Raw genomic sequence first — 13,808 nt, forward strand, 5'->3', positions numbered from 1 at the left:
ATGCTTATGAATAAGATACAATAAAATAAGAATAAAATGAAACAAATCCTTATGGAATCTTTATTCAGATTAAGTTTACTGGGAAAGAGAAGGCATTACTTTAAATCTGCTTTTAAATGCTAAGCTGTATTTGTTATATTAGGAGTCAAATGCTCAGCATTTTAGAATTAATAGGTTTAACTGAACAAAAACCCTATCAATTTTTAAAAGACTTTGTTCCATCTTACCATTCCTGCTGTTCTGTTTGACGGTATTCGCAGAGAGTTGGATTGAGCTGCCTGCCCCTTTGATGCCCAGAGGAAATTTGAAGTCTTGGACCTGTCCTTCTGTACTGAGCACTGCAACTTCCAGAACTGGATGAAGCAAAAGATAAAGGAGGGGGAAAATGGGGTATTCTCTAAATTCAACTACAAAGAGGCAAATGATAATTGCAAAGAAACCACTGTTTTCCTTTTTTTCTACGTAAAAAATTTTAGTGTTCAAGTACAACAAAATAATGAACAAACAACTTATTCTAAGAGGTCTTAAACTTTACTACTCTAAAAATTTTGGTGTAATCATTTTAACATTTTCTTCATAGTTTTATATCTTTTGTCAACTAATTCCAGTCTTTTAGCCTACGAATATAGAAGTGTCTGATTTATAGTACACGACTATCAAAGTTTCATTTAAATCATTAAGTTAAACAAAAATATTTCAAAATGATTTTTGACTCTATGTTAAGTAATTTTCAATGACCATCACTTGGTAATGGTAAAACAAAATACGAAGTATAAATGTGAATGCCTTTATTGCATGTAGACATCTAGTTCTATGTATATAACATATTTCAATACATAAGATTACATAGGTCAATTTTGCAGTAATAGGTTTTCTCTAGTTTCTAAAAGTAGGGAGCCCAGCACAGCATTATTTAAGAGAAAATGTCTGGCATTATGTTCAAACTTCCCATTAATTCTCACTAGTAATGATCAATTTTTACATATTCAAGTTGGGCAAAATAGGACCTGTGGGCCAAATCTGGCCTGCCACTTGTTTGGGTAAATTAAGTTTTACTGGGACACAGCCATGATTACCCATTAACATATTGTCTATGGCTGTTAAGTATTTGCAGCTTAGACCACATGGCCTGCAAAGCTTAAAATGTGTACTACTTGGACTTTTATAGAAGAAGTCTGCCAACCACTGCAGTATAATCCAAAGTTCAAAAATTCAAATGAAGTAGCAACACTGGAAAACATGTAAGAAAAACAAGACAATACATAAACATTAAGAACATTTATGTGATCAACAAAACCAATGTTGTTTAACTTTGTTTAAAAATATAATAGTAACATCTTCAACATAAATGCTGTCTACTGTAACTCCAATAAAGACTGCAATACTTTATATCAGCATATGATTATTTAGAAGAATGAAAAAGTATCATTGTTTCCACTAAAGTAAACTATTTCATATTAGTAATTAGAATGTGCCATTTATTGATGAAATGAGAGGAACTGGATGAAAATTTTTCATTTCAGTATTTGAATTTTAAAAAGTAACACATAATTCAATAAATACAGTCCATACATTTTTCTCTGAATTTCACCCTCTCTGATGGCATATACCCTTGAATAGCTATTTCTATACTTAGACAAACATGTGTATAAGTGTTGTATGTGCCATGTGCGCGTGCACGCACGCACACACACACACAGAGTATGATGAATTCACCCACTCTCTTTTTAGCAAAATGGACTCATACCATTACAGAGTAACTCTTGGATGCTATTTTTTAAAAATCTTTCTCAACTTTGTTTTGCAAAATACATATAGATTCAGCTGTAAATATGAAATCATAACATTGGAAATTTTTATAAGCTATGAGACCACATGTCAAGCACCTGAAATATAAGTTTATAATGAGAGTTATATAACTCCTAGAATTTTATCAGCTGCAGAAGCTGGTAGAGATACTTTGCTTAGAAAGATTAAGCAGGTGGGTATGTGGATGATCACCTGTCCTCATAACAGATTCCATGTTCGTGGGTAGTCGGTGAAGGGAATGAGTGACAAAAATATAAATCTAATATCTACCTCTCTCTTCTTCACACTAAAAGGGGTTCTCAATTATTAATTATTCTTAAAACAAGACAGAAGACAGGGTAAAAAAAAGAAATCCTTTAAGTTTTCAGTAAATGTTCCAAATATAGATATACATGTACAAAGACTTAATTTCATTCAACAAATATTTACTTATCAAACTTCAATTTCATTCAATAAATATTTACTTATTAAAGATTAAAATCATGTCCATAGTAAAAAATTAATAATTTGAACTTTTAAAAACAGGATCATTAATATAGATCTTAGTAGAGATGCAACAATCAACTTTATACTATAAATAAATAAACAGACAGACAAAAGGGAAAATTTTCTAGAAACATAAAACTGACTTAAATAAATAGAAACCCCAATACTTTATGACCATTTAAGAAAATGAACTCATGGTTAAATATATACTGAATCTTTAACAAACTGCTCCAGTGAATGTAAGAGAATGTTTTTCAACTCATTTCACAAGACTAATATATACTCTCAATGCATAAAACAGTAAAAGGAGAGAAATTATAGGATACCCTCACTTATTTAAAGTATGTAAAAATAGTTAATAAATTATATATACACTTTAAATATAATATCCTGAACAAATTGAGTTTAACTCAAAAAGGCATATGGAGGGGCTTCGCTGGTGGCACAGTGCTTGGGCATCCGCCTGCCAATGCAGGGGACACGGGTTCGTGCCCCGGTCCGGGAAGATCCCACATGCCGCGGAGCGGCTGGGCCCGTGAGCCACAACTGCTAAGCCTGCGCGTCTGTAGCCTGTGCTCCGCAACGGGAGAGGCCGCGACAGTGAGAGGCCCGCGCACCGCGATGAAGAGTGGCCCCCGCTCGCCGCAACTGGAGAAAGCCCTTGCACAGAAACTAAGACCCAACACATCCAAAAATAAATAAATAAATAAATTTATTAAAAAAAAAAAAAGGCATATGGAAATTAATGCATTAGAAAATATATTAATGTCTTTAACCAAATTATGAAATTAAATAAGAAAAATATTAACAGAAAGAATTCAACAAATTTCAACACTCATTCAGTATAAAAAATCTTTATGAAACAATAAGAATAAAAGAAAAATTCCTTGCCTAGATAAAGGTTTTGTTATCAGGTAATGGTTATGTATCCAAACCTACAGAAAAAAATGATGCAAAACTCTAAAAGCAATTTTTTTTAAGTCAGGATCATCCCTATCACAAGTTTTATTTAGCACTGTACTGAAGGACCTAGCTAAGGCAGTAATTCAAGAAAAATAAAAGGTACAAAGACTGGGAGGAAAAAGCAATGTGTTAATTATTTATAGAAAATATACTTAACTACATAGTAATGGGAGGGAGACTCTATACTATCAGAAGGAAAAGAATTTAGCAAGGCTGCAATCAGCAAAATCAACTGTACACCAATCAGCAAACAACTGGAATATGTAATTTTTAAAAAATACTATTCACAATAAAAATTAGTGTATGTTTCCTAGGAATAAGCCTAATTGAAAAAGTACAAGACATTATTGGGAAAAATACAGAACTTTCTTAGAAAACCTAACAACAGATGGAGAATTCTATCATGGTTCAATCTGGGAGAACTCAACAGATAAATCTGTGACACTTCTTTCAAAATCTATCTACAAACTCAGTCTAATTCTAATAAAAATTCCAACAAGATTTTTTTGAGCATGTGGAACTTGACAAGACGATTTTAAAATGCACATGGAAGAGACATGCCAAAAAGCAGCCAAGAGGAATCCGATTCCTCAAGGAGCAGGGTTGAAAGAACTCACCAGATATTAATATTATTGAAACAAAAACAAAAGCAACAATGTAAAACAGACACTCCCAACATGTACAGAAACTTGATATATGACAGAGATATCTTTACAAACCACTGGGGACAGGAATGGCTTATGCACTGAAAGTGCTGAAACAACTGATTATCTATATAGAAAAAAATGAAATTAGTTCCCTCATTAATATTATAAACAAAATAAATTTCAGGTTGGATTAAAAACATAAATGTAAAAAGGCAAAGCTTTATCACTTCTAAAGAAAGTATAAAATCTTTATCACTGCAAAGTAGAGAAAAATTTCTTGAGCAGGGGACCAAAAAACCCAAAAAAACACTATATTTTTTAAACAAGGTCCCAAAAGTATCAATCCTAAAAGAAAAGATTGATAATTTGAGTTCATTATTCCGTAAAACAAAAGATTAATAAACAAGGTAAAAAAGAGAAGGCACAGACAGAATAAACATTTGCAAACTATATAATCTTCAAAGAATTAGTTTCCAGAATGCATTACCTACAGAGAAAGAGATAGACAGGAAAAAACTGTGGACAAGAAATTCACAGGAGAGAAAATCAAAATACCCAACAAATGCATTAAGTAATCAGGGAACTGCAAATAATGTGATCAATTCAAATCTATTAGAATGACAAAATTTATGTCAATAATAAAGTGTTGACAAAGAGAGTGATGGGGAACAATATTACTGGTGAGAATGTAAATTGGTAAAACAACATTAGAAAGCAATTTGGCAGTATTTAGTAAAGTTAAACATGGGCATGCTCTATCACTCAAAAACTATTTCTAGGTGGTGTGTGTGTGTGTGCGCACGCACATATATCTTGAAAGCCACAAATGTATGAGTAAGAGGCATACAAAAACTTTCACCACAGTTTTCATAATATCAGCAAAAAAGTGTAAGCCACTAAAATATCTATCACAGGCATAGTTAAATAATTGTGCATTCTTAGAGCAAATGAATGAACTAGAGATGCACATATCAAAGTGCATAAATATGAAAAATATAATGGCAAGGAAAAATTATACAATTACATTTATAGTGTGAAATCATTAACATTAAAGACATGAAAAATAATAGTTAAATGTACATACCTGTAGAGCAAAAATAAATAAATAAATAAAAGCTTACTAATGCTAACAAAGTAAGAATGATGGTTACCCCCTTCTTCATCTGATCAGGAAGGAGGGGACCCAGGGGATTTCCAGATTATATATACCTATTTCTTTTCCCCAAAACCTGAAGCAAATATGGTAAAATGCTAAGATGTGGCTCAGTGGGTGATTGCTACACAGATGTTTATGATTTTCTCTATACTTTTGTATAGTTGACATAATATATGCTTTGTTCAACAGATTTCCTGAAAGTGAACACACTTGATTCATAGGAGAGCCACCCAGAGCCTCACTCACAGCCAGTGCTGAAGATAGGATTTTAATATATTTCTCTGTCCTTCTGTTTGTCAAATTCATCACTGAGTAGTGGCTGCAGTGAGATGAAAGGGGAAGAAAAGCAATACAGTGTAAAATGGAAAAGCTAGGACCTCTGCCAGCAGACCGGCAGTGTACTAGTTTCCATTAGCCTGAGTCCCGGGTAAAAGCAACATGGAGCCGACTGAAGATGGTAGGGAGCAAAGTAAAGCTAAGCCTCAGGTGACATGGAGTAAAGCAGTCATAAACTTTGTTGTTGAGAGCTGCCGTGACTTTAGGGTTTTTGTTACTGCAGTATAACTAAGCTTAAATTGAGGTATACAATCAAGCTGGCTGCTAAGCCCATTGGGAAAATAAATGATAGGGAATTTTATTATGCTGGAGTAGGCTGATAATAACTAAACCACATAATCAATCTTCAGATCACAAAGAAAGACAATCAAACATTATGTGCTTCTTTTCATAAGCTGCCAACAGAAAGTATTGGGGGGGGGGGTGGGATTTAAACCTGAGGTTATTAGACCAGCCAAAGAACCTCGAAGGGTAGAAGGAAAACTCTTCCTTTCCAGTAAGAGCAATGCATCAGTCAAATGTACAACATGAACTTGTTTGTATCCTGGTTAAACAAATTAGATATTAACAAATTTACAAAAATCAAATAATTGAAATCCCCTTTTTATCTTTCCTGTTTTTGATAATTTGTTAAAGTATGACAATGGCTTGGTTTTTTTTAATGTCTAAGATACATATTAAAGTATTTATAGTAATAATATAATATTAGGGTTTGCTTTAATAATACAGTGGTGAGAGGAATAAGTGAAACAGGATTGGCTAGATGTTGTTGAAGCTGGGTAATGAGGATTTTTTTATCAAAATTAAAAACTTGCTTCTCTCAAGATATCATTAAGAAATTAGAATGAAAAGTCACATGCTGAGGGACTATATATTCAGAATACATATATGAGACAAAAGATTTGTATCAGGAATATATAAATAATCTTTATAATCCAATAATAAAACAAAGAACTCAAAATGGGCAAAATCAGATACTTCACAAAAAGATATATGAATGGCCAATAAGCACATGAAAAGTTGGAACAGTTTTCAGCAAAACATAACTTTGCAACCATACAAATGCAAAATAAAACCAAAATGAGATTCCACTACAAACCACTAAAACGGCTAAAATTTAAAAAGACATTTGAGAAGATAATTGTAAATGCTGATGAGGATGTGAAGCAACTAGAACTCTAATTGCTGTTAGGAATATAAAATGGTACAACCACTTGGGAAAATAGCAGCTTTACTAATAACAGTCAAAAAGTGGGAACGACCTAAATGTACAAATAGATATACAAATAGTGTTGTGTCCTTATAATGGAAATTCAGCAATAAAAAGGACCGAATTACTGATGTTGGCACCAACATAGATGAATCTCAATAACATTATACTGTGTAAAAGAGGCCAGATCAAAAAGAGTATATAGTCTATGATTCCATTCAACTGAAGGTCTAGAAAAAGCAAAACTAAACTATAGTGACATAAAACAGATCAGTGGTTGCCTGGGGCTGGGGGTATAACAAGACTGACTGACAAAGATTATAAAGGACCCTTTTGAGGTGGCTGAAATACTGAACATGCTGTTGGTTAAATGGGTGTACATTTGTCAAATCTCATCAAAGAGTACCATTAAAACAGCTGCTCTTATTGTATATAAATTATACCTCAAAGTTGATTTTAAAAAGCTATAATCAGGTATAATTATACCATTTTATGAGGTCATGCATAAAGGTAAATCATATAATCAAGTGAAAATAAGGATTCAAGGAGAAACCACTAAGGAGGAGAATCAAATTGTCTTAATAATCAAAGATACTGTATCCACACCCTAAATTCAGATAAGAACATAAAGTGAAGACATAAAGGGATAATGGGCTATTTTAGTTCTCATGTCTAAAAAGAGAACAAGTCCTAGGAAAATGTTGAATCTTGAATGTCGTATTAAATTATGGATATTATTTTTCACAAAATTGTGAAATAAAAGACATGGAAATATATTGGAATATGTAAAATGACCTTCATATCGATAATTCTTGGGTAATAAATACATGCATACATTAAGTTCAGGGCATTATTTTTGAGAAGGCAGTAAAATGTGTACTACACACTATGAGAATCTCTACCCACAATGTTCTTTCTTTAATTAAAAAATTTTAAAAAACCAGTGTAAAGGATAAACATTTAGAACTCTGAAAAACACAAGTATCAGGGAAAAAGTATTCCTGGCCATTCTCAAACTGAGATAAAAATATCTCAGACATATAATAATAGCGTGTTCTGCATACGTGAAGCCGATGGGAGCAGAGGATGTTGACCTGGCCTATCAAAATTTCTTTGCACTCTTGGTAGGAGTTTACATGGGAAATTTTATGTTTTTTGGTTGTTTTTAAAATAGCCTTCAGAAGATTTAGAAAACAAATTGAGGTAACAACACAACACTTCAAACGATACTTTTTATGACTTATCTTCTGAGACAATCAAGTCCACACTCCTTTACCTTACAGGTACGTCCCTGGAAACATTTGAGAAGAATTGTTTAATGTGTATGTTAGGAATTTTATTAGACTACTAAATAGATTAACCTCAAAATAACAAAAGCTTTAGACGTAAAAGAGGAGCTTTATTCATTTTCTATTCCTACTAAGCTATGGTAGAATATCACTTTCCTTATGACTGGTCTCCCACATTAAAGCAGGCCAAATTATTTTGATTTCACTTAACTTAAAGTTATTAAGTTATTTGTCATTTCAAAACCTCATAAAGTAAATAAAAACATGATTTTACTATACCTTTTTTTCTAAAAACTCAGTTATTTAAAATAAACTTAAGGCTTTGAATTTAAATCCAGGTATCATAATCTGATTGATGCCTATTTCTCCTATACACCTTGCTTCTCTGTATTTTTAAATAAAAGTCTCATACGTAGGTAGGCACAATAAGGCAATAAGATATGGCATTCCAGATAGCAAAACTTCATTCAATATCTGCTGCTCCAATGCACTCTTTCAATGGAAGAGTAGTAGTCTGTGTTCCCTTTGGGGTTTTTTTACATTTATGCTTTGGAAACTTTTTTACTTTACTAAGGGATACTAAAACTTCATCCGAGCTCAACCCCACTGAATAACAATTCTAAATCAGTCAAGCCTAAATTAATATAATTTCTGTACTTACTGTAGTACTTCTTTCAAATACCATCAAAAGTGAATTCCTACCTCTCACTGCCAGCATTTAAATTCTAAATGATGCTTCAAAACTATCTGCAGCTATTTTACAATCTATGAAGCATGGATATTCTGCTCTATGGGTGATGTAGTTCACTGACCACATTTTCACCTGAAAGCAGTTCTGTTTAATATAAACGTTTGGCTCAAATATTTGCGTGCCTAAAATATTTGGGAGAACGCATTCCAGAAAGTAATTTAACCTCATTAGGAACGTATTGTATAAAATGGAAAGGCATTCGCCACAGCTCCACAGCAAGCACTTTCATTACGTAAGCAGTCCGTATTCTGGCAGTTAAGTACTCTACACACTGTTTTCCTTTAATGATTTTTCACTTGGAAAAAACCACATAAAACCAACTTTTAAAAGACATAGGATAGATTTTGGCTTTTGCATTAATTTTATGAGTGTGATCAATAATATCTCTTATTAAGGGACAAAAATAATTGGACAAAATAGAAGTTCGGCACTGGGAAATAACTCAAAAGACTCAATGGAAGCATTATTCTCTTAAACATCTATCTTCTAAATCAAAATTACACCTGACAATGGATTCACTCACCAATATTTTCTGTGGGCATTGAGACCCTGGTTGGTTCTACGAGATTGTCAGCCAGGACAAAAGCTCCTTCTTCCAATGTATCCAGTAGCATTGTTGCAGTATGCGCTTGTTCAGAAGAATTCATGTGCTTCCATGATTCCAAAGCTTCAGGTCTCAGAAGGTTGTCCACTGTGTCAACAATTGCCTGCATCCATTAGAAAACTATCATTAGTTTTGACTGCTTCTAGTACCAAGGTGATTTTCAATCACTGACTAGTGACGACTGTAATATTTATCTGTCATGATGATTTACTCTTACGGAAGAACACCTGGACAACATATATCTGGCCAACTTGATGTCTGACCCTTTCAAAACAGAACTAGCTGAAGATCAGTAGACTACTAGTTGATTATAAAGACTAAGTATAAAGAGATGACTCGTTTCTGTTTATCTAATCATATTTCAATTGTTGAAAAGAAATAAAACCAGTGTCAGCTCTTAACCTGAGGTATTACCCCTACATGCATGGTCACTCCTACATATAAGCTCAAGACTTAAATGTTCTAAATAGAAAACACTGGTGTCTCTAGAGTAGCCTAATATCTATGCTTGAAAATTAAACCATATTGTTTTTTGGAACCTGAACTAAAATAATAACCAAAATTGTGCCTTATAACATTGTCTACTTATTATCATTGGGAAAAAAACAAGGTGATTTCAAAGTGTATAAATTATCTGTGAACATTTTCACTCTTCCAATTGCCTGGCCAGCTAAAAAACACTTGAGAGTATACCTTAATTCATAAACAATCATCTGTTTTTAAGGAGATCAAGAGAACAGTCAAAATATTTAAAACCTATACTAATAATTTAATAAAAACAGAAAGGCAAAGAAGTCTTAATAAATATCCAAGTTATAAATATTCATATGTGTAGGTTTAGTTTATTACCATGTAAAACAACATTAAATAAAAATGTAACCCAGCCAGTTAAGCAATTGAAGGCAGGCTTTTGTACTGATACTTACTGTAGCTGTACACTGACTATGGCTTGGATAGCTGAAACCACTGAGTTTATTTACTCTTTCCCATTTACCTAGACATAATGTGTCATTAAGCCCAAATATCCATTGTTTTGATCTACTGATAATCACTGAGAAAAAAGAACACACACTCTACAGAGAACAACCACAACAATTGCTAGTTTGAGGTACTATATTGAAATGAGCAGGGGGAAAAGTTGTTTGAGGCTACTGTCGGAGTTAAGATTAATTAGCTTAGTCCATCTTAATATCCTCGTTCTGTCTGCCACGTGAGCCACCACGACCTTCCTGGCAGGTAGAAGATACTCGCAGGTGGCATTAAAGGCTTCTTTCTCTCTCTAACGGGAGATAGAATAGTCAGAATGCTCACACGGACACTGCTGCAGCCATTAACTAGAGTGGAACAGAAATTGGTCTGCTGAGGCCAGATTCATTAGTCACCAAGAAACACAGACTGGAGCCTCTAACCTAAGTTACAAATGAATCCTCTGTCACAAAGCAGTAACTCGTTTCATTTGCATAGTGTAAGTCAGCTTCTGATTTGTAACTTCAGGAGCTTTATTAGTTTTACCTGAACACAGAAGCTCACTTGAGACATACTGAAAATGACACTGGTCAGAAATCAAGGTCATGCTGCAATTTACTACCTATACACATAGCTCGCTGATGGCATGCTTTTATTCATTTGTAATGCTCCTTAGTTATTACCAGTTGTATTTTTCCAGTGGAATCAAAATGATCATTAGCCTAATCATATTCCTGAAGTAGTCTCCCTGCCAAAGAAAAAAAGCTATTCTATTCTCACTGAGATATATGTCCTGGGCAACATACTGATTATTACATTTCACACATTAACTAATACCTTAAAGGTGAGCTGAAAATTTCCGTATAACAAATTCTATACACTTCAGCATGTATTTCTTTGCCCCCATTAAACAGGCTAATAAGGGACTTTCAAAACATTACCACCTAAAAACAGACTTTCCCACTGCCTTTTCTTGTAAAGTTCTCAGATGCAACAATGTCTATTACTCATTAGTGAAATGCTATTCTTTTTTTCTAGATCCTGCCAACTAAAACCAGTGAAGTCATATCTTCTGAATAATCTCTAGTCTACAAAACTTACAAAGTTCTTTTGTTTTGTTTTCATACATGTACAGATTAGTTCTTCAAGGTTTGATTGACTAGGAATATGGTCCCCAGATGAGTAGGGTTAGAAAGTAACCATCCCCAGCAAAAGGAACTTCTTTATTATTTGGATCTACCACACAGAACTGGCTTGGCATAATTCCACTGTTAGCCTCACCATGTTTCCTATTTTACTTGGATATACCAGTGAGAAAAACTGGCTGCAGTGGACGAGGATTCTGAGCCAAACAGTGGCTTTCTGTTTCTATCATCTCGATAAAAACCAACAGATAACATTTATCGAGAGCACTGTCACATTATTTATGTTTTATTTCTAGTAACCCATCCCCATATCAACCTGATTCTAGAAATGACTCCAAAAAATTTCAAGACAAAGCCTATTTTATTTAAGAGTACACCACAGAGATAAGAAAGCAGTGACTTTTTCATGCACATACATTATGACTACACAGTCTTTGATATGATAAACTGCCAAGAATATATCATAGCTGTTTTCCTCAAGTTGTTTTTTAATCCACAGAGATGACAACAGTTAATAATGAGACTTCAGGATTACTTTCCAATTCAGAGGATATTTCATTAAAATTCTTGTATGTTTGGATGAATTGAAAAACAGCAAAAATTATAAAAATAAATTATTTGCTTATTCTGAGAGTAATATACCTGTGAAAAGCCAACATTTGTACAGCTGATATGGGGCATATTATATAATTATCAAAGACTGAAATACATTGGATCATGCAGCAAGATGATAAAGCGTAGCAGGTAGCTGAAGAAGGGAGAAAGCAGGGTGACAGCATAGGAGAGATACCTTAAGGTAAGCCCTGCATGTCTTCTCTCGTTTTTGGAGCTTTTTAGTAAAAGAAAAGAAAATCAGGTTAGATTTTTATCTGTTGAAAATTGAGGAAAGAAGAAATCCTCAAAAATTAAGCTGGTGGTCCTGAGCTCAGCGTTTATTATGTACCATAATCCTCTGGATTTTTGTGAGTCTATACTGATTGCCAAGATTGTGTATTCAGTTTTCAGCTGTATTTTACTAAACATGATAATCCAAAGTATCTTGATAAACCTAGAGACAAAGTATGTGATGAAAAGGAAGAAAAAAACCCATAAAACAATTTTAGCCACAGATTTCAGATTCATATGAATTTCATATAAACACTTTATAGTATGGTTAAAATAGCTATCAAATTTTTGTCAAGGTAGGAAAAATTAGTAGCACTAACACACTATACTCCTAGCAAAGGAAACTTGTCCTTCTCTCAAAACCTACCACTGAAAACAGTATTTCAGTGGCTAACATTCCTATACGCATCACAATTTTCTTACAATCACAAGAGTTGACTGTATTAGTGTATGAGTTGTATAACACAATCTCTCCTAGTGCGCCTTCCAAAGTGAGAGTACTGACCACAACCAGGCAAATGAAGTTTACCAACTAAAATCTCCCTCAGGTAATTAGCGTCATTTGGTGGGTGGGGATGGGTGTGCACGTTGCTCCTTTCCCAACTATAATTCTTTCTTGAGATATGAACCAAATTAGAAGTTCTGTTTCTATGCGTACGTCAAGGGGGCCAAAAGTTAGGCAGTCAACTGCTGGAAGAATCCAGAGCAGCCATACAAAACATCTAATTGAAAATAACAGAAAATTTCTACCTACCTTGTTATAACTCCGTCCAGCTGAATCCTTTTCACTAGGTTTCAGTTCCTGCAGCTGCGCATCAAGAATGTCCACCAACTGCTCCATCAACCTCACTGAAGAACTCACGTCCCCAGCAAACACTGGCCCTTTGGTATGTTTTGCCAGTTCATTGGCAAGGCTAGCAGCGTTTTCTCCACTTCTGATCTGAAATGACAGTTTATATTATCTCAGTAAGATTTCTTGTTCTGTTTGTGGCTTCTTGTTCTTTTCCCAAGTATCTCTGTTGTGGTGAGAAAAATATTTGCAAATATGTCCAAATCTGCAACTGAGACCAATAACTTTCTCTTCATTTCAGATGATTAAAGGTTCTTAGATCCTCAAAAAGACATACTTAATCAGACATTTTAAAGAAACAAAAGGGAAAAAAATCAGAAATCCTTTAAAAAATTTTTGAGATAGTTCTCTCATTTCACTGCAACCATTTAAAACTGCTATTTAAAAATCTTATTTATTCCAATGGTCCAGAAATTTAAGTGAGAATGTAATCAATACAATACTGAGGGCTATTATCTACTGCTTGCATCTTAGAAAGGTAGATGGTGAAGAAGAAACTAAAATGTCACTGCATTACACTGTAATATTAAAGTTACTAATGCTTTTTAAAGTCATTTTTACTTATTCTATCATAATCATCTGCTATATGAACATCTGCTTGCATTCTGTGGATTCAGTTGCAAATTAATGACATTTGATTTATTAGGCCAATACACTATTTGTCTCACAAACATCAAAAGAAACAGAACAAACTAAATATGAATGAAATTA

General features: G+C 33.7%; 1 protein-coding gene across 9 annotated transcripts in view; it reads right to left on the reverse strand.

The window, feature by feature from the left end:
• ADGRL2 (adhesion G protein-coupled receptor L2) overlaps window positions 1–13,808 on the reverse strand; it is a 180,063-nt gene that overhangs the window by 25,967 nt on the left and 140,288 nt on the right. For all 9 annotated transcript variants that reach the window (XM_061183963.1, XM_061183959.1, XM_061183962.1 and 6 more), the window contains 3 exons: window positions 13,002–13,187; window positions 9,171–9,354; window positions 228–353 (listed from right to left, as the gene is read on the reverse strand). In XM_061183963.1, the coding sequence (XP_061039946.1) occupies window positions 228–353; window positions 9,171–9,354; window positions 13,002–13,187 (496 nt within the window). The remainder of the gene's footprint in view (window positions 1–227; window positions 354–9,170; window positions 9,355–13,001; window positions 13,188–13,808) is intronic.

Source organism: Eubalaena glacialis, chromosome 3 (genome assembly GCF_028564815.1).
Source record: "Eubalaena glacialis isolate mEubGla1 chromosome 3, mEubGla1.1.hap2.+ XY, whole genome shotgun sequence".
NCBI classification, from domain to species: Eukaryota; Metazoa; Chordata; class Mammalia; order Artiodactyla; family Balaenidae; genus Eubalaena; species Eubalaena glacialis.